The sequence below is a fragment of the Electrona antarctica genome, assembly GCF_951216825.1.
Source record: "Electrona antarctica genome assembly, contig: scaffold_71, whole genome shotgun sequence".
NCBI lineage: Eukaryota > Metazoa > Chordata > Actinopteri > Myctophiformes > Myctophidae > Electrona > Electrona antarctica.
Window position 1 is genome coordinate 495390 of NW_027637292.1, and position 24585 is coordinate 519974.

The 24585-nt window shown below is 47.6% G+C and overlaps 1 protein-coding gene across 1 annotated transcript in view; it reads left to right on the forward strand.

Moving 5' to 3' along the window:
- LOC306919017 (uncharacterized protein) overlaps nucleotides 1-24585 on the forward strand; it is a 193311-nt gene that overhangs the window by 155189 nt on the left and 13537 nt on the right. The window contains exons 72-76 of the mRNA XM_079531859.1: nucleotides 3019-3143; nucleotides 3488-3683; nucleotides 6603-6812; nucleotides 19011-19207; nucleotides 20235-20393. Coding sequence (XP_079387985.1) covers nucleotides 3019-3143; nucleotides 3488-3683; nucleotides 6603-6812; nucleotides 19011-19207; nucleotides 20235-20393 — 887 coding nt within the window. The remainder of the gene's footprint in view (nucleotides 1-3018; nucleotides 3144-3487; nucleotides 3684-6602; nucleotides 6813-19010; nucleotides 19208-20234; nucleotides 20394-24585) is intronic.

Sequence of the window (24585 nt, forward strand, 5' to 3'; positions counted from 1 at the left end):
AGAGCGAACGTTTTTTACTCAAATCTTTACTTCTGGGGGGGGGGGGGCTAAATGTCAACAAATGGTGATTCCGTGGCTCAAATGGGTCTGAGAGGCTAAATGTCATCAAACGGTGGTTCCGTGGCTCAAATGGGTCTGAGAGGCTAAATGTCATCAAATGGTGGTACGTGGCTCAAATGGGTCTGAGAGGCTAAATGTCATCAAATGGTGGTCCGTGGCTCAAATGGGTCTGAGAGGCTAAATGTCATCAAATGGTGGTCCGTGGCTCAAATGGGTCTGAGAGGCTAAATGTTATCAGATGGTCGTCCGTGGCTCAAATGGGTCTGAGAGGCTAAATGTTATCAGATGGTGGTCCGTGGCTCAAATGGGTCTGAGAGGCTAAAGGTTATCAGATGGTGGTCCGTGGCTCAAATGGGTCTGAGAGGCTAAATGTCATCAAACGGTGGTTCCGTGGCTCAAATGGGTCTGAGAGGCTAAATGTCATCAAACGGTGGTCCGTGGCTCAAATGGGTCTGCGAGGCTAAATGTCATCAAATGGTGGTCCGTGGCTCAAATGGGTCTGAGAGGCTAAATGTCATCAAACGGTGGTCCGTGGCTCAGATGGGTCTGAGAGGCTAAATGTCATCAAACGGTGGTTCCGTGGCTCAGATGGGTCTGAGAGGCTAAATGTCATCAAACGGTGGTCCGTGGCTCAGATGCAGAATTAACTAGAAAAACTGCCCTTCCGGGCACAGGTCTCCACCAGGAGGATAGGATGTGATGTTTGGCAAAATGTTCAGGAGGATGTTTTTTTTTAATTTGTTTTTGCAACAATTTTCTTCATTTTGTTGAGGAAATGCAGAGCCAGATCACTCATAGCATGTCTGAGGCTAGAATTCTGGATGAGCAGGACATCATTTTGTACAAAACGGGCCACTCCTGAAAACTTTGGAAGGCAATCTTAGCCAATCAGTGTACAATCTGAGAAATCCAACAGACTCGTCTTGATCACATGACTACAGAGATCATGTGTACCGATTGCCATTTCTTCATACGCTTTTGATGGCAATTGGATGATTTGAGGCATTTTGTTCCAAAAATGTGTTTTGCAAAAATCTACCTGTTGGTGGCGCTATAACAGGCCAATGTGAAAAGGGTGGGATATATTCCTCAGCCTAGTAAGAAAATGTGTGAAAGATTTCACGTAAATTGCATGCTGCGTTCATGATTTGAGGCTATTGTTCAAAACAGGGCAATCTTGCAAACTGTGAAAGCCAATTATAGCCAATTAGGATGGAATATGAAATATCAGACAGATCCGACTTGAGCACATGACCATAGAGATACTGTGTAACGATTTGTGAGATTTTTGGACAGAATCTGGAGGAGTAATATCAAAAAATGTGTTTTACAAAAGTCGGCCTCCTGGTGGCGCTATAAAAGGCAGATGCGGAAAATACAGGTGAAAGGTTTGTCCTTGGCCTCTAGGGAGTGTGCATGCAACGTTTCACGCAGATCGGTGCAGTTTTAGGTAAAACATGTGAAAAGCTGCCTCATGGTGGCGCTATAACTGGCCGTTCTGGAAAATGTGGGGCAGAGGTTCATCATTGGCATCCAGGGAGTGTGTGTGCAAAGTTTGGCATCGGCCGGGTTAACGGTGCCGGAGATTAGCTGTACACAGACGGACGGAAGGAAGGACGGACGGACACACACACGGACGGACGGACACACACACGGACGGAGTGCAAAACATACTCTCTCCCCATGCCTTCGGCCTGGTGGAGACAATAATTAATGGACCTTGATGTGAAATAGGTTGAAAACAACTGGTTTAGCAGAGCCATTTTAACCCATTCTGGGCATGGGGAGAGAGTATGTTTTGCACTCCGTCCGTGTGTCCGTCCGTCCGTGTGTGTGTCCGTCCTTCCTTCCGTCCGTCTGTGTACAGCTAATCTCCGGCACCGTTAACCCGGCCGATGCCAAACTTTGCACACACACTCCCTGGATGCCAACGATGAACCTCTGCCCCACATTTTCCAGAACGGCCAGTTATAGCGCCACCATGAGGCAGCTTTTCACATGTTTTACCTAAAACTACACCGATCTGCGTGAAACGTTGCATGCACACTCCCTAGAGGCCAAGGACAAACCTTTCACCTGTATTTTCCGCATCTGCCTTTTATAGCGCCACCAGGAGGCCGACTTTTGTAAAACACATTTTTTGATATTACTCCTCCAGATTCTGTCCAAAAATCTCACAAATCGTTACACAGTATCTCTATGGTCATGTGCTCAAGTCGGATCTGTCCGATATTTCATATTCCATCCTAATTGGCTATAATTGGCTTTCACAGTTTGCACGATTGCCCCGTTTTGAACAATAGCCTCAAATCATGAACGCAGCATGCAATTTACGTGAAATCTTTCACACATTTTCTTACTAGGCGGAGGAATATATCCCACCCTTTTCACATTGGCCTGTTATAGCGCCACCAACAGGTTGATTTTTGCAAAACACATTTTTGGAACAAAATGCCTCAAATCATCCAATTGCCATCAAAGGCAAACATGTTCTCCTAAACATTTTGCCAAACATCTCACACAGTCCTATCCTCCTGGTGGAGACCTGTGCCCAGAAGGGCACTTTTTCTAGTTTAAGTTTGTTTTAATTATGTTATACTTTTAGCTGTTGAAAAACAGCAGACCTGCAAGCTCATAGCGCGGCACTCGGTGCCGCGCTATGAGCTTGTAGGTCTGCTATTTTCGAAAAATCGTGAAAATGTGGCGCAAATCTTTTTTAACTAAAATCTTTGCTTCTGGGGGTGGGAACTACATATTTTCAGATGGGGGTCGGCGGCCATGAAATAGTTTCAGAACCACTGACATAAAAACGTTTTTCAGAAAACTGTCAGGATTTAGACGACATGTAGAACCGTCCTCGGGTCTAAACGGGTTAAGGAAAATACTGTTTAAACCAAACTATGTCACTTACACTGCCTTCAAACGGAGAGATTGATTGGTCTATTCATTGATTGACAGGTGACAGTGAAGTTGAAGCCCCGCCCACGCACGGTGCCCGGAGGGGAGGAGTTATCATCACGCCACGGGAAGAGGATGAAGTGCTCCCGTTGGCGCCGCTGGAATATTAGCATCACCCTGCACAGGTTAGCATGTTAGCATCGCCCTGTTAGCATCACCCTGCCCAGGTTAGCATGTTAGCATCGCCCTGTTAGCATCGCCCTGCCCAGGTTAGCATGTTAGCATCGCCCTGTTAGCATCACCCTGCACAGGTTAGCATGTTAGCATCGCCCTGTTAGCATCACCCTGCACAGGTTAGCATGTTAGCATCGCCCTGTTAGCATCACCCTGCACAGGTTAGCATGTTAGCATCGCCCTGTTAGCATCACCCTGCACAGGTTAGCATGTTAGCATCACCCTGCCCAGGTTTTGCCCTGGTGTTAGCCTGTTAGCCTGTTAGCTCACTGTGCTTCTCCTCCCCGTTACCCAGGGGCCACAGCGTGGTGAACGAGGCCGTCTCCATGCCGACGGAGGAGGAAATAGACTCGTTGCTCAGGAAGTTGGGGGCGTGTCTACGACCGGAGCCGCTGCCCAGAGACCAGCGGCGATGCTGCTTCTGTCACCAGCAGGGGGACGGACAGACGGACGGACCGGCCCGGCTGCTGAACCTGGATCTGGATCTATGGGTGAGTCACAAGACCTGGACCGACCAGGCTGCTGAACCTGGACCTGGATCTATGGGTGAGTCCCAAAACCTGGACCTGGATCTATGGGTGAGTCACAAAACCTGGACCGACCAGCAGGCCTGGAATTTCATCCTTTTAGGGGCAAGGCCACTTGGCCTTTAGTGTGGTCAACTTTTTAAGGGCACAAGGCCAAGTGCCAGGGCATGAAGGCCATCAATTAAAAAATGATTTTCCGATGAACATTGGTTCAGAACAGTGCTTCTTAAATAAATAATCACAGCTTTAAATAACAAAATATAAGTAGCTACTGTTGTAAAATATTGTAAACATGTTTTGGGGACCCAGTCCAGAGATGAAAATCATAATGAAATGGCCTAGGACCCTGTCAGGCTGTCACCCTAGGCTAATTAATATAAATTTAATTTGGGGGTCCTTGAAATTTAAATGGCTGAGGATCATTGGGTTAAACTGTGAGTTAATTCACATAAAATACAATGACAGCCTACATAACTTTTGAATAAGGGCTTGGTTTAGAAAAGCCTATATTTTGTGCTAAACTAATATATTGAATAACATGGCATTGTAGAGAGGTTAGTGACAGATAAGATCATTTCTCCATTGTGGGGCTGCACCGCTGCAGGACTGAGGACTCTGCAGTAAGTCAACACAAAGTGAAAGTGCAGCTTCAAATCAGTTTTTTGTTCTTACCTGGAGACAGTGTGTGCTGTGCACAGGGGAACAATTGTTTAATTATATCCATGGTATCTTTCTGTCGCTATCCATAATGCGACGCAAAAGTACATTTATGTTTGTTTTGGTGGGCTAGATAGATTCGGTAGATCTCCTCCTTGTATGGACAGCCACGCTGTTTCGCATTAGACAAAAGGAAATCAGCTGGACCATGTCCGACCAACGTTAATACATGTGACGTAGGACCGCCACACTGTCGCAACTGTAGGAAACATTGTTTTGTTTTGAGTGATAGTTGCAGTTTGACCGGATAGCTAGATTAGCTACACTAGTAGGCAGCGTGTGGGCTAAATGCCCTCTGTTTACTCTGTCAGTGCGTGTATGTGTGGCGCGGAGGAGGAGGCGTGCGGGTGTGTGTGTGTGTGTGTGTGTGTGTGTGTGTGTGTGTGTGTATGCGCGCGTCATGACGACCAGCGGCAGCGGGGGTAGTTATTAAGGCAAAGTACCGCAAAATAATCAAACCACTTTGCAAATGGCAACACAACTACAACACAAATTTGTTCTGCGCGGGACGTGAGGGGAACATTGGTTACCGTAATGACTGGAAAATTGCGATAAACGGTAAAATGAACTTCTGTGGGCGCCGGTCGGGGCACCACGGCCACTGTGGCCGTATGGGCATATACTTTTTCGAGGGGCACACGGCCAAAGAGAGGGGCAACGACGGCCATGGCCGCCGTGGCCGCCGTGAAATTCCTGCCCTGCCGACCAGGCTGCTGAACCTGGACCTGGATCTATGGGTGAGTCCCAAAACCTGGACCTATGGGTGAGTCCCAAAACCTGGACCTATGGGTGAGTCCCAAAACCTGGACCTATGGGTGAGTCCCAAAACCTGGACCTATGGGTGAGTCCCAAAACCTGGACCTATGGGTGAGTCCCAAAACCTGGACCTATGGGTGAGTCCCAAAACCTGGACCTATGGGTGAGTCTGTGGCTCCCAGAACTAAATCCACTATATAACAACTCCTTGGACACCAGGGGGCAGTAGATGCTTCAGGTTCCAGACGAATTTGCAACATGAGAGAAGAAGGGGGGCGGAGGCCCAACGAGGCCTAGTAGTGATGCGATCAGTGTTTTCATTAGCGCGAGGGAGCATTCATCTTTTTTTACGCGCTGATCATGTTTATTGCGTCTCATTTTGAGCCGTATTGCCAATAAAGATGGTGTGCATGTGTGCATGCAGGGATTTTGGCTGTGGATGCTAGCTAGCATTGGTTGGCTAGTAGATCTACTTATATAGTAGATCTACTATCTACTATATAACTTAAAACTAAATCTACTACAGTGATGCTGATAGTCTGCATCCTTAAACTCACTAAACCTAGAAAAGACGCAATCATGTCACCCTCCGGGGGTCCTGGGATGCGATACTGTACTCTAATGTCCCTGGGACCCATTACATTGAAAACATATTTACGTCACTGTGGTACACACACGTCCTAGCGCTTTTTCATTGATATCAAACGAAATAACTTTTTCAAAGTAAAAGCTGCCATATCTGCGCGGCACCCCGAGCTGCTATTTTGAAAGAAATCCCGGCACTGATTGCGTTAACACGTTCCGTCCGTAGGACGTGTCCAAACGTCCGGATCCCAACCGACACGTTCATAGGACGTGTGTAGACCCTGAAGCATCCTCAATGATACCGGGCGAGAGAAGAATATTCTGAATTTATTCCCTTTTTTTTATTTGTCATTTTGCCTTTCGGCTACCCTATGCTACACTCTCTGGGCTCATGTTAGCTTACCGTTGACTTAGCTGTTAGCGCGGCAGAAAGAATGACTCGTCTCTTCTAATCCAGGGCGCTCTCCGTGGTTTTGAACTGATCGATATACTAGCGCTTAATTTCTGCTCCTCATCCGTCTCTCCCTCAAAATAACGCTTTTTGGATCATATATCGTATAAATTAAAACAATAGCAGTGTAAGCTAGCAATGTAAAGCAAACTTTTTTTGCAGATTGTTTCCGGGTCGTGGGTTTCAGAGTAAAAGCGGCCATGTCTTTCCGGCACCCCAGAGCTCCTATTTTGAAGGAATCCCGGCATGGATTGTGTTAAAGGATAGGCAGAAGGTTGAAACATGTTCCCTTCTGTTGGATTTCAGGTCTGGTGCCTTTAATATGCCTAGTAACTCATCTATCTCTCTCTCTCCCCCTCTCTCTCTCTCTCCAGGTTCACCTGAACTGCGCTCTGTGGTCGAGCGAGGTGTACGAGACCCAGGCGGGAGCGCTGATCAACGTGGAGTTGGCGCTGCGGCGCGGCCTGTCGGTCCGCTGCGTCCAGTGTCAGAGGACGGGCGCCACGAGCGGCTGTCAGAGACTGAGATGCACCAACACCTACCACTTCACCTGCGCCCTGGACGCACGGTGCACGTTCTTTAAGGTAAGATACCTACCACTAGACACACGGTGCACGTTCTTTAAGGTAAGATACCTACCACTAGACACACGGTGCACGTTCTTTAAGGTAAGATACCTACCACTAGACACACGGTGCACGTTCTTTAAGGTAAGATACCTACCACTAGACACACGGTGCACGTTCTTTAAGGTAAGGTACCTACCACTAGACACACGATGGACGTTCTTTAAGGTAAGATACCTACCACTAGACACACGATGGACGTTCTTTAAGGTAAGATACCTACCACTAGACACACGGTGCACGTTCTTTAAGGTAAGGTACCTACCACTAGACACACGATGGACGTTCTTTAAGGTAAGATACCTACCACTAGACACACGATGGATGTTCTTTAAGGTAAGATACCTACCACTAGACACACGATGGATGTTCTTTAAGGTAAGATACCTACCACTAGACACACGATGGACGTTCTTTAAGGTAAGATACCTACCACTAGACACACGATGGACGTTCTTTAAGGTAAGATACCTACCACTAGACACACGATGGATGTTCTTTAAGGTAAGATACCTACCACTAGACACACGGTGCACGTTCTTTAAGGTAAGATACCTACCACTAGACACACGATGGACGTTCTTTAAGGTAAGATACCTACCACTAGACACACGGTGCACGTTCTTTAAGGTAAGATACCTACCACTAGACACACGATGGATGTTCTTTAAGGTAAGATACCTACCACTAGACACACGATGGATGTTCTTTAAGGTAAGATACCTACCACTAGACACACGATGGATGTTCTTTAAGGTAAGATACCTACCACTAGACACACGATGGATGTTCTTTAAGGTAAGATACCTACCACTAGACACACGATGGATGTTCTTTAAGGTAAGATACCTACCACTAGACACACGGTGCACGTTCTTTAAGGTAAGATACCTACCACTAGACACACGATGGATGTTCTTTAAGGTAAGATACCTACCACTAGACACACGATGGATGTTCTTTAAGGTAAGGTACCTACCACTAGACACACGGTGCACGTTCTTTAAGGTAAGATACCTACCACTAGACACACGGTGCACGTTCTTTAAGGTAAGGTACCTACCACTAGACGCACGGTGCACGTTCTTTAAGGTAAGATACCTACCACTAGACACACGGTGCACGTTCTTTAAGGTAAGGTACCTACCACTAGACGCACGGTGCACGTTCTTTAAGGTAAGATACCTACCACTAGACGCACAGTGCACGTTCTTTAAGGTAAGGTACCTACCACTAGACACACGGTGCACGTTCTTTAAGGTAAGATACCTACCACTAGACACACGATGGACGTTCTTTAAGGTAAGATACCTACCACTAGACACACGATGGATGTTCTTTAAGGTAAGATACCTACCACTAGACACACGATGGATGTTCTTTAAGGTAAGATACCTACCACTAGACACACGATGGATGTTCTTTAAGGTAAGATACCTACCACTAGACACACGATGGATGTTCTTTAAGGTAAGATACCTACCACTAGACACACGATGGACGTTCTTTAAGGTAAGATACCTACCACTAGACACACGATGGACGTTCTTTAAGGTAAGATACCTACCACTAGACACACGGTGCACGTTCTTTAAGGTAAGATACCTACCACTAGACACACGGTGCACGTTCTTTAAGGTAAGATACCTACCACTAGACACACGATGGATGTTCTTTAAGGTAAGATACCTACCACTAGACACACGATGGACGTTCTTTAAGGTAAGATACCTACCACTAGACACACGATGGACGTTCTTTAAGGTAAGATACCTACCACTAGACACACGGTGCACGTTCTTTAAGGTAAGATACCTACCACTAGACACACGATGGATGTTCTTTAAGGTAAGATACCTACCACTAGACACACGATGGATGTTCTTTAAGGTAAGTGTTCGGTTCTTTTGGGCCATCAGTACAATTCATGGGTATAAAATCAGTAAAAGTCATGGGTTAAAAGTTATTATAAATAATGGGAACTGTGGGGTATTTCATACTATTGTCTATTGTCTATTTCATACTTTTCCTATTTATATAATCTCATAGTTACATAATACGTTTCATTGTAGTGATGTTTCATGATTTGTGTAATTGATGAAAGTGCTTTGCGCATGCGCGACTGCGCAGGGAACTCATATGTGTCTGATTGTGGCGTTCATTCATTTATCTACAATCCATTGACAGGAGCATACTGCCCGTTGGTTTATAACCTGTGGTCATTTATGTCAATAAATTGACTAACACGAGTTATACCGTGTGTGCTGCCTGTCATTGGTCCTTTCGGATGGCCATATTATAAAAACTCCGAACAGTTATAAACCATGGCCCGGCTACTCGGAGAGAAGTGGACCGGATAACCTGCCAATCAAACCAAGTGGCCTGCCAGTCATACTCCATGACCTGGCAGTCATAAACTAAGGCCCGGCTACTCAAAGAAAAGTGGACCGGAAAACCTTAACTCATTCACTGCCATTGCAATCAAGCTACAGCCCATTCATATACCACCTGCTAACTAAAGAGTCAACGCTTTAACAAGATGGCAGAAGAGGAGAAAATGGAGAAGCTGAAGCAGAAGCGCTCAGCAGCCCAGACTGCATTCACCAAGAGAGCCAACTATCTCATCTCCAGAGCGAACGCACTGGGAGAAAGTGATCTAATAGGTGAGTGGAGGAACTTCAAAGTAGAACATACCAAAGTCACAGATGCTGGATTTGAATATGCCATGGCCCTACAAGAATCAAACAATGAAGAGGCCATGAAAAAGGCGGATCAAGTCGACAACAAAACAGCGGAATGTGACCGGAAGTTCGATGAAGTGGAACACCTCGTCCTGGATGGCTTCTGGACCAGGTTTGCTGAGGAGCACATCTCCACCCTCGCCAAAGAGGCTGACTCCGCCCTGGATCAGGCCGAAGCAACCGACTACATGAAGCTGACTAGGATGGAGCGCGAACTGCAGAATAAAAACCTAGAGCGGGAGGTCTACGAGGTCAACAAACTGGTCGATGAGTGGACTGGCATGATCCCTCTAGCCAAGTTAACGGAGTCAAGAGACCGTAGCAGGAAGCTGAGGAAGCGACAAGAGAGACTGTGGGATAGGTGGGAGTGGCGACGCAATGCATGGTCTGACAACGAAGAGGAGCAGAAAGAACAGGCAAAGCCAGATGTTCCGGTGAAGGGAGAGCAAGCCACGACAGCTAGTTCTCACCCTGTCTCTAACCTGTTCCGCCCCATAGACGGTCAAACCCCTGTAGGCGGAGTCCGGCATGGCTTGCACAGCATGCCCCAAAATCTCAGCTACGGTGTCCTTCCAGGCGCCGCAAGTACACCACTGCAAGGTCAAGGTGCTTCCGGTATGTACCCAGGGTCACACAGCTTCAAGCCCCAGATCACTCTAGAACGAGCACGCCTGCCCACATTCTCCGGTAACATGAGAGACTACTACCGCTGGAAAGCTGAATGGGAGGACCTTCAACAGCTGGGAAACCCTCATGGGTTGGAGAATGTGAGGAAGTTCCATCTTCTAGGCAGCCTGGACGATAAAGTCAAGAGGGACCTCGTGCTGTCCAGCTGCGGATCGGCTAACGACGTGTTCAGACTCCTAGACAACAAGTATGGAAACAAGCCGAAAATAGTGCTGCTAATTTCTAAGGAAGTACATGACTTATCGCCTGTCAAGGGAAACAACCCTAGAAAGACAATTGAACTTATTCAGGCTGTGGAAAGAGCTCTTCGTGATCTCCAAGTCCTGGGGGAAGAAGACGCTGTGAAGAATCGGGTGGTGGCCCAGTCAATCGAGAGTAAGCTGCCTGACTCCCTAAAAGAAAAGTGGCTCACTCACAAAAACGACCCTGCAAGCGGCTTTTCACCCAGAAATCACTTTGATTATCTACTGCAGTACCTGAAGAGACAAGAGGACATTCTTGAGGAGTTGGATCAGCTGCAGCCCAGCTCAAGAGACTATCCTGATAGATCGTGGGAAAAGAGTAAAGAGAAGAAGGCGTTCACCAAAGCCACGTCCATCCATAAGGGCTCTCAACCAAGTTCGTGCATTGCCTGTGGAGACGAAGGGCATGCAGGTAGATTGTTTGCCTGCAAAGCCTTCAAGAAGCTCAACCTGTCAAGCAAGAAGGCTCAGCTGAAGAAATCAGGAGTATGCTTCAAGTGCTTGCGCCTCCATGGTGAAGATGGCAGTTGTACCCAAAAGTTTCTCTGCTCTAAGGACGATTGTCGGAAAGGAGGGTCTTCAGACCACAACTACTTGCTCTGTCCGTTGCCACCGACCAAGATGAACGACAGAAAGAATGGTGTGCAGAACGGTGAGCGAAGCAAAGTGGAGAAGAGGGGACTTGGACTGACCGGCAAACAAGAAGAGCTCTTTGCTAGACTCTCTCCGGAGCTGAAAGCAGAGTTTAAAGAAGCGTTCTCAAACAAGATCTCAACTACAGTGTGCACTAGCACTGGCAGTGAGCCAAAAGAGTACCCAGTCATAATGATGCTTCTAGATGTGACAACGAACTCAGGCCAACTAGTCGGTACACTGATTGACCTCGCGTCAGATACCAATTACATCTCTAACGACGCTGCTGAACGTCTCAAACTAAAGGGCGAGAACATTAAGCTGATTGTCCAAGGAGTTGGAGGGATGGAGAAGACAGTTGCTACCAAAAGGTATACTCTAAGACTGAGAGTGAAGACGCCTAAAGGTACAGTGGAAGAGCACAAACTCCTGTGTTACGGCTTGGAGAGCATTGCAAAGGTGAACCAGGCAGTCACACCACAGCAACTGCTGAAATTCTTCCCAGACATCACTGCTCACGACCTGGTTCGCCCGGAGAAGATCGACCTGCTGATAAGTCACAGAGAAGGTCGCCTAGTCCCGCAGCCAGTCAAAGTGGAGGGAGACCTCGTCCTCTGGGATGGTCCTCTCGGGAAGACGGTCGGTGGGACTCATCCTGACCTCTTCGAGGAGGTAGACCTGGCGGTGCATAGGTCTGAGACTCACTTCGCACGGTCAATGAGAACAGCTTCGAAGGCCTACAGAGAAGTTCTTGCTGATCCGACAGAACCTGTCGAAGCTGACGTGGAAGGTAGAGAAACGATCCTCCGGAGTACTGCGGCTACCAACAAAGAAGTAATCGAATGGTTCAAGTGGGACAGCGTTGGTGCGGCCTGCGACCCTCAATGTGGAGGCTGTAAGTGCGGTAGATGTCCCCCTGGAGGCAAGGAAATGACACTAGGAGAGGAAAGAGAAATTGAAAAGATCAAAGAATGCCTCACCTATGTGCTAGCTGACAAGCACAGCGACTCCTCACTGGGATGCAGCTTACCCATGGAAAGGAGACCCCGCGGCACTTCCAGACAACCGACGTGCAGTGGAGGCGACTTTCTTGAACACAGAGAAACGCCTCGAAAGGGAGCCAGAGTGGAAGGCTGCGTACAAAGAGCAAATCCACGACATGATCTCAAGGGGAGCCGCTGCTAAACTCACTAAAGAAGAATCCAACAGCTGGAAGGGACCGAAGTGGTACATCAGTCATCTAGTAGCGCCTAACCCCCACTCATCCTCTACCCCTGTGAGAATTGTGTGGAACAGCAGCCAAGAGTTCCATGGGGTGAGTTTGAATGACCTTCTGCACAAGGGTCCAGATGTCCTCAATTTAATCAGAGGAGTCCTTCTCAGATTCAGGACTGGATTGTACGCCGCCCTAGGCGACGTGAAGAAAATGTATAACTCCGTGTGGTTGAAAGACGAAGAAGTTCAACTCCATCGATTCCTCTGGAGAGACAACCCAGAGGATGAGATTGAAGTCTTCGTCGTCGTAAGGGTCAACATCGGAGACAAACCCGCTGGTTGTATCGCCCAGGTTGCCATGAGAGAAACGGCAAACCTTCCACAGTTTGCAGCCATGGTTGAAGAGCGCCGCGTTCTGGTAGAAGACAGCTATGTCGATGACATTTTGACATCCCACAACGATATCAAGACACTGGAGAAGATCACCAAAGGTGTCGAGAAGATCTTGAAGGCTGGAGGCTTCTCCCTAAAACCGTGGGTCTTGACAGGCCAAAGTGGGAGGTCAGAAACTGAGGCCGACTCCAGTAACTGTGAAACAACTTTGTCTGTGCCCAAGACTCTGGTGTTGCCTAACCAGATGCGAGACGAAGAAAGTAAGGCTCTAGGTGTTGGCTACGAGCCTGAGACCGACAAACTTCGTGTGATGACGTCCATCAATTTCTCAAAGAAGCGAGGCAAGATGAGGACGGGAATTGATTTACGCGAAGATGAAGTCAGAAGCAACACTCCAAACCCCTTGACTCGTCGAATACTTCTAAGTCAAGTCGCTGGTTTCTACGACCCTATTGGACTTGCCACACCAGCAAAGCAGAAAGGAGCGATGCTCGTGAGGGAATCCTACCAAGAAGCAAGTATAGGCAATTCAACAAAAGACACGTGGGATGAACCACTCTCGCCAAAACTCCGGGAGGCTGCTATACGACTCTTTGAGGAGTATGTGAGACTCGGCCAGATCAGGTTTGAGAGAAGCCTCACACCTTTTGGAGCCTTAGGCCACCCTTTGGGAGTCACGTTCTCAGATGGAAGTGAGGCTTCTTACGGCGCCGTTCTCTATCTCCGTTGGGAGACGCAAGAAGGGATCGTCGTGAGGTTGGCTGAGTCAAAAGCCAAACTCACTCCTCTTGACCAGAAAGGAGACGTGATCAAGGCAGAGTTATGCGGTGCCGTCTTCGCAACCCGTCTGAAAAGGTACTTTGAGAAGCACTGCCGCATAGAGGTTGCACGCTGGGTCCACTTTGTGGATAGCCAAACCATCCTGGGAGCGATTCAGAAGGATAGTTACGGCTACCAGACCTTCTTCTCCAATCGCATCGGAGAAATACAGATGGCTGGGTCAGTGGAAGATTGGAGGTGGGTCGACGGCAACCTCAACATATCCGACATCGTCACAAGGGGAGCAATTCCTGAAGAGCTTGATGAAGAGTCAGAGTGGCAACAAGGCCCTGCATTCCTGAAACGACCTGAAGCTGAGTGGCCTGTGAAGATGGCTAGCGAAATTGTGACTAAAGTCGCTGATGACATAAAAAAGTTGCAAAGAAAGGCGTTTTCAGCTGTAGTCACCAGGGCTCAATCACAAAAGGTCTCAAGCCCTGATGTTGGGGCAGACGTGGGAGTTAATGCACTGCGGCCATCGCCAAAAGACCAAGGTCCAACTCACGCAGCAGAAAAGCCGAAGAGGAAACCCTGGGGCGTGGCTCTTGTGCGCCTAGTTGACCCTCAACGGTTCAGTAGCTTGTCAAAACTATGTGGAACTGTCGCCTGGGCTCGGCGAATGGCAGAATTCTGGCTGAATCTAAAATACAGAGCCTCTGACTCAGCAAAGTGGGAGGCGAAGGGTTCTAAGCTGTCCGCAGAAGAGAGAACAATGGCCTTCCAAGATCTGGCACTTGCAGCTCAGGACGGTGTGGACTTCCAGACTACAACCCTGAACCGCCTGGTTGTAACCAAAGATAACAACACTGGGCTCTTGCTTTGCGGCGGTAGAGTCCAATCTTGGAATGAAGACGGTGCAGCTGTACCGTTAATCCCTTTCCAGTCATGGCTGGGGACTTTGCTGACTAGTGAAGCTCACGAGGCCAATCATGAAGGTGTCTCTGCCACACTGCTGCGCACAAGAAGAAAAGCCTGGGTCGTAGAAGGCCGGAGGACAGTCAAGAAGGCTATCAACGCGTGCATCACTTGCAAGAAGCAAAGAGCAAGGCTATGTCGGCAAGTAATGAGCGACCTTCCTCGTGAGCGTACTAGCAGAGCAAATCCATTCGAGTATACCACATTGGACCTTTTCGGCCCTTTCGAGGTGATGGATGCTGTAAAGAAACGGACCAAGAAAAAGGTCTGGGGAGTCGTGTATTGCTGCATGGCTTCCAGGGCAGTCCATGCTGACCTTGTCGACGATTTGTCTTCTGAGAGCTTCCTTCAGGCCTACTCCAGATTCACCGCGCTGAGGGGACATCCCCGGAAGTTATGGTCCGACAGAGGCACAAATTTCATGGGCGCCAAGCCTGCTCTGAAAGAACTACACAAGCATCTTGCTTGTCTACAGAAGTCGTCAGTCGAGAGCATAGCAGCAAAAAATGGCACTGAATGGCAGTGGGAGTTCCATCCTGCAGACTCGCCTCACAGAAATGGAGCAGCAGAGGCAGCTGTCAAACTCATCAAAAGAGCTCTCAGTAGCCTCGGTGGAACAAGCAGCTGCTACACCTGGGGGGAGTTCCAGACCCTTCTCTACTCAGCAGCCAACTTAACTAACGAGCGACCCATCGACGCCGTCGCACAGGAGCAAGAGGAAACAGTGGAGTACTTGACTCCTAACTCCCTTATCCTGGGGCGCACCGGACAAGGAGGAGACATGCACGGGATCGACGTGGAAACCCACCCTTGGCGCAGACTGAGGGCTGTCCAGGCTGGGGTGGACAAGTTCTGGTCGAAATGGAGTGAGCTGGCGGGACCGAACTTGTTTATCCGGCACAAGTGGCATCGAGCAGAAAGAAGTGTCAAGATTGGAGATCTGGTCTGGATCGCAGACCAGAACGCCCTGAGGGGGCAGTTCCGGCTCGGCAGAATCGTCGTCACCTATCCGGATGAGACTGGAGTGGTTCGGGATGCTGACGTGGCGACCTGTATGGCCTCTCCTGCACCTCTTGTATCCAGAACCCGGGCTAAAGACTCTACCCTGCCTTCGACCATCATCCTTCGCAGAGATGTGCGGAGACTGGTCGTGTTGATACCTGCTGAAGACCAGCAGGAGGTATGAAAGTCCTCACCATGGGTACCCAAAGGACTCTCTGAACTTTGTTTGTTTAGTTAGTGGGTAACCCTGGGAGGCGGCTGAGCTGTGGGGCAAACTCACACTCAGTAGGAGGCAAGGTGGTGGGGCCTACCTCCTTAGTGAGCCTTTGAGCTAATGATAACTTTAAAGACATTTTCAGTTTTTGTTTCTTTACATATATGCCTACAAAGATGGACTATAAGTTGATATTCCAACTGAGAGACTCATGTAACTGTGTTTAGTGGCCTCCTTGGATCTAGATCAGTCGGCCAAGTGGGAGGTGTTCGGTTCTTTTGGGCCATCAGTACAATTCATGGGTATAAAATCAGTAAAAGTCATGGGTTAAAAGTTATTATAAATAATGGGAACTGTGGGGTATTTCATACTATTGTCTATTGTCTATTTCATACTTTTCCTATTTATATAATCTCATAGTTACATAATACGTTTCATTGTAGTGATGTTTCATGATTTGTGTAATTGATGAAAGTGCTTTGCGCATGCGCGACTGCGCAGGGAACTCATATGTGTCTGATTGTGGCGTTCATTCATTTATCTACAATCCATTGACAGGAGCATACTGCCCGTTGGTTTATAACCTGTGGTCATTTATGTCAATAAATTGACTAACACGAGTTATACCGTGTGTGCTGCCTGTCATTGGTCCTTTCGGATGGCCATATTATAAAAACTCCGAACAGTAAGATACCTACCACTAGACACACGATGGATGTTCTTTAAGGTAAGATACCTACCACTAGACACACGATGGATGTTCTTTAAGGTAAGATACCTACCACTAGACACACGATGGATGTTCTTTAAGGTAAGATACCTACCACTAGACACACGATGGACGTTCTTTAAGGTAAGATACCTACCACTAGACACACGATGGATGTTCTTTAAGGTAAGATACCTACCACTAGACACACGATGGATGTTCTTTAAGGTAAGATACCTACCACTAGACGCACAGTGCACGTTCTTTAAGGTAAGGTACCTACCACTAGACACACGGTGCACGTTCTTTAAGGTAAGGTACCTACCACTAGACGCACGGTGCACGTTCTTTAAGGTAAGATACCTACCACTAGACACACGGTGCACGTTCTTTAAGGTAAGATACCTACCACTAGACGCACAGTGCACGTTCTTTAAGGTAAGGTACCTACCACTAGACACACGGTGCACGTTCTTTAAGGTAAGATACCTACCACTAGACACACGATGGACGTTCTTTAAGGTAAGATACCTACCACTAGACACACGATGGATGTTCTTTAAGGTAAGATACCTACCACTAGACACACGATGGATGTTCTTTAAGGTAAGATACCTACCACTAGACACACGATGGATGTTCTTTAAGGTAAGGTACCTACCACTAGACACACGATGGATGTTCTTTAAGGTAAGATACCTACCACTAGACACACGATGGATGTTCTTTAAGGTAAGATACCTACCACTAGACACACGATGGACGTTCTTTAAGGTAAGATACCTACCACTAGACACACGGTGCACGTTCTTTAAGGTAAGATACCTACCACTAGACACACGGTGCACGTTCTTTAAGGTAAGATACCTACCACTAGACACACGATGGACGTTCTTTAAGGTAAGATACCTACCACTAGACACACGATGGATGTTCTTTAAGGTAAGATACCTACCACTAGACACACGATGGATGTTCTTTAAGGTAAGATACCTACCACTAGACACACGATGGATGTTCTTTAAGGTAAGATACCTACCACTAGACACACGATGGATGTTCTTTAAGGTAAGATACCTACCACTAGACACACGATGGATGTTCTTTAAGGTAAGATACCTACCACTAGACACACGATGGACGTTCTTTAAGGTAAGATACCTACCACTAGACACACGATGGATGTTCTTTAAGGTAAGATACCTACCACTAGACACACGATGGACGTTCTTTAAGGTAAGATACCTACCACTAGACACACGATGGATGTTCTTTAAGGTAAGATACCTACCACTAGACACACGATGGATGTTCTTTAAGGTAAGATACCTACCACTAGACACACGATGGATGTTCTTTAAGGTAAGATACCTACCACTAGACGGCAAAAAAAACGATGCAAGTGATGTGCAGGTTTTGAGGGAGTGGGTCAGGGCTCTCCACGCTTGGGTTTGGCGGTGCTTCAGAAGTAGAATTTACCCATGTTTGTTTTGAACATGGGTGGTACCAGATGGTATTGTGGCTCGTATGGGTGTGTGTGTATGGGTGTGTGTGTATGGGTGTGTGTGTATGGGTGTGTGTGTATGGGTGTGCTCACTTTTAGTAGGTAGTTAGTCAGGTATGCGGGCACTGAGACCCCCTTTCCACCGGTTGGTTCCCAATGGGAACTGGTTCAGTTATTTTCCACCGGTTGGTTCCCAATGGGAACTGGTTCAGTTATTTTCCACCGGTTGGTTCCCAGTGGGAACCGGTTCAGTTCTGTTCCACCGGTTGGTTCCCAATGGGAACCGGTTCAGTTATTTTCCACCGGTTGGTTCCCAATGGGAACCGGTTCAGTTATTTTCCACCGGTTGGTTCCCAATGGGAACCGGTTCAGTTCTGTTCCACCGGTTGGTTCCCAATGGGAACCGGTTCAGTTCTGTTTGGTTCTTAGTCCATGAGCCAGAGCTCCAACATTGGTGGGAAAAACTAGACCTATATTGTTGTTTATAGGATCAATACAAGTAAATTAATACATGATAACCCTTCCACAGTAGCAGCTTTTTCATATAATTTTCGATTATTTTGCAAATGTTTCTACATAATGCCTCATTTGCATATTTAAAAATGTTAAATTTGTAATACAATAAATCATTGTCTTCGTGTAAGTACTCAATTGGGGAAGTGTCATGGTGACAACAATCTAATATAGGTATGGTTTTGCTCCACTCAATTCATAATTATTAACGTTCCAATTTTGGAGCTCTGGCTCATGGACTAAGAACCAAAAAGAACTGAACCGGTTCCCACCAACCGGTGGAAAAGGGGCCTGAGGGCGTTGAGCTCAAGGTTGCATTTACACTCATTTTCATTTTGCTTTAGACTAGCAAAATGGGTTGGTATGAGGGGGGTCATGGGCCCCAGGCCGAGAACTTCCGGTTCACGGCCCGGGAGATTTTCGCCTTAAAATATAAGTGTATGCACTGAAAAGATCGTGACAGTGGCTGGGTCCCCTTCATTAAAACATTTTATTAATTTGCATTATGTTGATTTATTTCAGAATAAGATAAGACCATGTTATAATACATCATATGTATTATATTTCAGGATAAGACCATGCTGTGCCACCTCCACAAACCCAGGACGTCTGGCCCCTCCTCCCCCTGCTCCCCGCCGGGCGCCGCTGCCCCTCCCCCCTCCGTGACCTCCGACCCCTACGACGCTGAGCTGCGTAGCTTCAGCGTGCTGCGCAGGGTGTTCGTCCAGCGAGACGAGGCGCGACAGATCGCCGCCGTCGTCCAACGGTCAGTCCTGGGCGGATCCGTGTTACTGATGACGAAATTTTTAAAATGTTGTTCTAAATCATGACAATTTTCTGGAAAAAACTCATGTTTCTGTATCAGTGGTGCTCAATATTTCATGTGAAGGACCCCCAAAATGATATGTAATTGGCCGCCGACCCCATCTGAAAATATGCGACTAAATTTGACAGGTTTTTTCATGTTTTATAAAAGCAGGGAATCATAGCTTCAAATTGACATATTGGTTGTTCAGTTTGACCCACCAGTTTTGGAGATATGGCTTATAGAGTAATAATGTCTTGCAGAGAAACAGTGAGTTGAGAAAACAGGCTTGAAAAGGTTCACTTCTGTGGACTCTAACATTACACCTAGCTACATGTTTAAGCATTTATTTCATATTTACATGTCTTCTGTGGTCTCTAACATTACACCTAGCTACATGTTTAAGCATTTATTTCATATTTACATGTCTTCTGTGGTCTCTAACATTACACCTAGCTACATGTTTAAGCATTTATTTCATATTTACATGTCTTCTGTGGACTCTAACATTACACCTAGCTACATGTTTAAGCATTTATTTCATATTTACATGTCTTCTGTGGTCTCTAACATTACACCTAGCTACATGTTTAAGCATTTATTTCATATTTACATGTCTTCTGTGGTCTCTAACATTACACCTAGCTACATGTTTAAGCATTTATTTCATATTTACATGTCTTCTGTGGTCTCTAACATTACACCTAGCTACATGTTTAAGCATTTATTTCATATTTACTTTACTTATTTTCAGCTTGTGTTGATGCTGATGATGTAATAATGTGATTGACAGGTCTGATGATGATGTAATAATGTGATTGACAGGTCTGATGATGATGTAATAATGTGATTGACAGGTCTGATGATGATGATGTAATAATTTGATTGACAGGTCTGATGATTATGTAATAATGTGATTGACAGGTCTGATGATGATGTAATTATGTGATTGACAGGTCTGATGATGATGTAATAATGTGATTGACAGGTCTGACAGGCGCCACACGTTCCGCGTGGGCAGTCTGTTGTTCCGCGCTGTGGGCAGGCTCCTCCCACAGCAGCTGGCCTCCTTCCACAGCCAATCAGCGATCTACCCTGTGGGTTACCATGCCAACCGCATCTACTGGAGCATGCGCCACGGCAACAGGTGAGTGGAGGGGAGGGGCTTATCATTTATACATGTATATAAAACTATTTAAACAGGTGAGTGGGAGGGGCTAATCATTAATGTACATTAAACTATTTAAACAGGTGAGTGGAGGGGAGGGGCTAATCATTTATAGATTTATATTAAACTATTTAAACAGGTGAGTGGAGGGGAGGGGCTAATCATTTATAGATGTATATTAAACTATTTAAACAGGTGAGTGGGAGGGGCCAATCATTTATAGATGTATATAAAACTATTTAAACAGGTGGGTCGGGGAGGAATAATAATTATGGTCATGTATACAAGCGGCCAAAATCAGTTTTCTCCGACGGGTGGCTGGCATCTCCCTTAGAGAGAGGGTGAGAAGTTCAGTCTCGCAGGAGAGACTCGGAGTAGAACCGCTGCTTCTTCGCCTGGAAAGGAGCCAGCTGAGGTGGTTCAGGCATCTGGTTAGGATGCCTCTCGGGCGTCTCCCTAGGGAGGTCCTCGAGGCATCTGGTTAGGATGCCTCTCGGGCGTCTCCCTAGGGAGGTCCTCGAGGCATCTGGTTAGGATGCCTCTCGGGCGTCTCCCTAGGGAGGTCCTCGAGGCATCTGGTTAGGATGCCTCTCGGGCGTCTCCCTAGGGAGGTCCTCGAGGCATCTGGTTAGGATGCCTCTCGGGCGTCTCCCTAGGGAGGTCCTCGAGGCATCTGGTTAGGATGCCTCTACGGCGTCTCCCTAGGGAGGTCCTCGAGGCATGTGGTTAGGATGCCTCTACGGCGTCTCCCTAGGGAGGTCCTCGAGGCATCTGGTTAGGATGCCTCTACGGCGTCTCCCTAGGGAGGTCCTCGAGGCATCTGGTTAGGATGCCTCTCGGGCGTCTCCCTAGGGAGGTCCTCGAGGCATCTGGTCAGGATGCCTCTCGGGCGTCTCCCTAGGGAGGTCCTCGACACACGTCCCACTGGGAGGAGACCCCGGGGCAGACCAAGGATCACGTCCCACTGGGAGGAGACCCCGGGGCAGATCAAGGATCACGTCCCACTGGGAGGAGACCCCGGGCAGACCAAGGACCAGTTGGAGGAAACACATCGACTCACTGGCCTTGGAACGTCTCGGAATCCCCCAGGAGGAAGTCACTAATGTTGCTCTGGAGAGGGAAGTCTGGAGCTCTCTGGTGGAGCTGTTGCCCCCGCGACCCGACTACGGATAAGCGGTTGAAGATGGGTGGGGGAGGGGCCAATCATTTATAAAACGATTTAACACTAGCACGTCGAAGCGGTCTTTCTGACCGATTTTGAGATTTTGAAGTGGATTTTCTTTGCCCATGAAGTCCTGAGAAGGTTCCCCTTTGCATGACTTTTTCTAAATGTTCGATTCAAATCATCTCTGAAACGTTTTTTTAAATATGATTTTAGGTATACTTATACCTACTATATCTGCACTTTTTCGTCCAAATTGAGCGCCGTCACCCTTTCTCCCCCCGCCAGCAAGAAGTTCACACCTCCCTCCCGACTGGAGACCCATTGTTCAAGCTAAATGGGTCATTTGCATTCCAACTACTTCCACATGTAGGCAAAGGCAAACTTACATTACGAATGTAGCCTACTCACAACATGTAGACTAAATGTTGTTTTAGAGGTTAGGCTATTTGTTATATGCGATTTGCAGAAATAATTAAATGTCTGACTTTATTTTTCGGAGGGCACACTAAAACCGGCATTATAGCCTGCTGATGTGGATTGCCTATCCTGGCATATAAATATCGCCAGCTCTTTGTAATCCGGATCTTGTTTTTTTTAAATTTCAGGCTGTTTTCAATATATCCTGCAGAAGGCAACCTGTTTGCCGAAACGTTGGAATAATAAGGTTTATAGCATCGTGACTACGAGCTGTGCATGGTCGGTTTGACCCGACCGAAATGTCCTTTCCTTGGAGCGAGAATGCTTGCCGATGCGATTCCAAATAAAAATGACAGTGTTTGAAATCATTCCAACGCGATAGACCTCCCGAACGCCTAAATGTTTTGTCAGTCAAAAGATAACAGTTAGTTCTGTCCGTCCGTCCTTTCTCTTGGTCTGTAAACTATCCTATGGTAAATAAACCTTCTGCTGCTGAGAAGCGGACCTCTGGCGCTGGAACTGGCACAATCAATCAAATATATATTAATTACATCGATAACACATGTGTAGCCTATAATGTTTCCCCCTCTATATACAAATGACAATATATAACTCTAATGTCGTATTTCATCCGACTCTGAGCAATGTGCCTGGCTCTGGCTGTTACAATAACGTGTAGTAGCCTATTTTATTGGCTCAATACAAAGTCGGACAGTGTTTGCTGCGCAAGGGTATTCAATATAGCGCTCACACCGGAAGGGTATTCAATATAGCGCTCACACCGTCAAGGGTATTCAATATAGCGCTCACACCGGAAGGGTATTCAATATAGCGCTCACACCGTCAAGGGTATTCAATATAGCGCTCACACCGTCAAGGGTATTCAATATAGCGCTCACACCGTCAAGGGTATTCAATATAGCGCTCACACCGTCAAGGGTATTCTATATAGCGCTCACACCGTCAAGGGTATTCAATATAGCGCTCACACCACCAAGGGTATTCAATATAGCGCTCACACCGTCAAGGGTATTCAATATAGCGCTCACACCGTCAAGGGTATTCAATATAGCGCTCACACCGTCAAGGGTATTCAATATAGCGCTCACACCGTCAAGGGTATTCAATATAGCGCTCACACCACCAAGGGTATTCAATATAGCGCTCACACCACCAAGGGTATTCAATATAGCGCTCACACCGTCAAGGGTATTCAATATAGCGCTCACACCGTCAAGGGTATTCAATATAGCGCTCACACCACCAAGGGTATTCAATATAGCGCTCACACCACCAAGGGTATTCAATATAGCGCTCACACCGTCAAGGGTATTCAATATAGCGCTCACACCGTCAAGGGTATTCAATATAGCGCTCACACCGTCAAGGGTATTCAATATAGCGCTCACACCGTCAAGGGTATTCAATATAGCGCTCACACCGTCAAGGGTATTCAATATAGCGCTCACACCGTCAAGGGTATTCAATATAGCGCTCACACCGTCAAGGGTATTCAATATAGCGCTCACACCACCAAGGGTATTCAATATAGCGCTCACACCGTCAAGGGTATTCAATATAGCGCTCACACCGTCACACCGTCACTATAATTATAGTTTGGTAAACTGGAATGAAAAAGAAAGAATAAGTCGAGTTGTCCTGTCGAGTTGAAACTGCTGCCTTGAATTAGTTGGAATGTGACATTTAGAACCTCCCCCCCCGCCGGCGCGGGGGGGGAGGTGTGTGCAAGCCGCCAACCCGCCGCCGCGGGGGGGGAGGTGTGTGCAAGCCGTCAACCCGCCGGCGCGGGGGGGGGGGGGGTGTGCAAGCCGTCAACCTGCCGCCGCGGGGGGGGGGGGGGGGGGAGGTGTGTGCAAGCCGCCAACCCGCCGCCGCGGGGGGGGGAGGTGTGTGCAAGCCGTCAACCCGCCGCCGCGGGGGGGAGGTGTGTGCAAGCCGTCAACCCGCCGCCGCGGGGGGGGGAGGTGTGTGCAAGCCGTCAACCCGCCGCGGGGGGGGAGGTGTGTGCAAGCCGTCAACCCGCCGCGGGGGGGGAGGTGTGTGCAAGCCGTCAACCCGCCGCGGGGGGGGAGGTGTGTGCAAGCCGTCAACCCGCCGCGGGGGGGGAGGTGTGTGCAAGCCGTCAACCCGCCGCCGCGGGGGGGGGGAGGGGGGGGGGAGGTGTGTGCAAGCCGTCAACCCGCCGCCGCGGGGGGGAGGTGTGTGCAACTCCAAATGTGGACAGAAAATGAAAAATAATTTCTCCAGTGATTAGAAATGGATAATTCTCCTCTCCTCATTGACTGACCTTGTACACTGAAACAGCTCTCAAAGTCACTCTTTTAGTACGTAAACAAACACAAAGTTGATTCAGCCAATATAGAGTTTGTTTTTAATACAAATGTTAACTTCCTGTTGATTTTATTTCCTAATAAAAATCTCTATCTCTCTGTCTCGCTCTCTCTCTCTCTCTCTCTCTCTCCCTGTGTGTCTCTATGTCTCTCTCTCTCTCCCTCTCTCTCCCTGTGTCTCTCTATGTCTCTCTCTCTCCCTCTCTCTCCCTGTGTGTCTCTATGTCTCTCTCTCTCT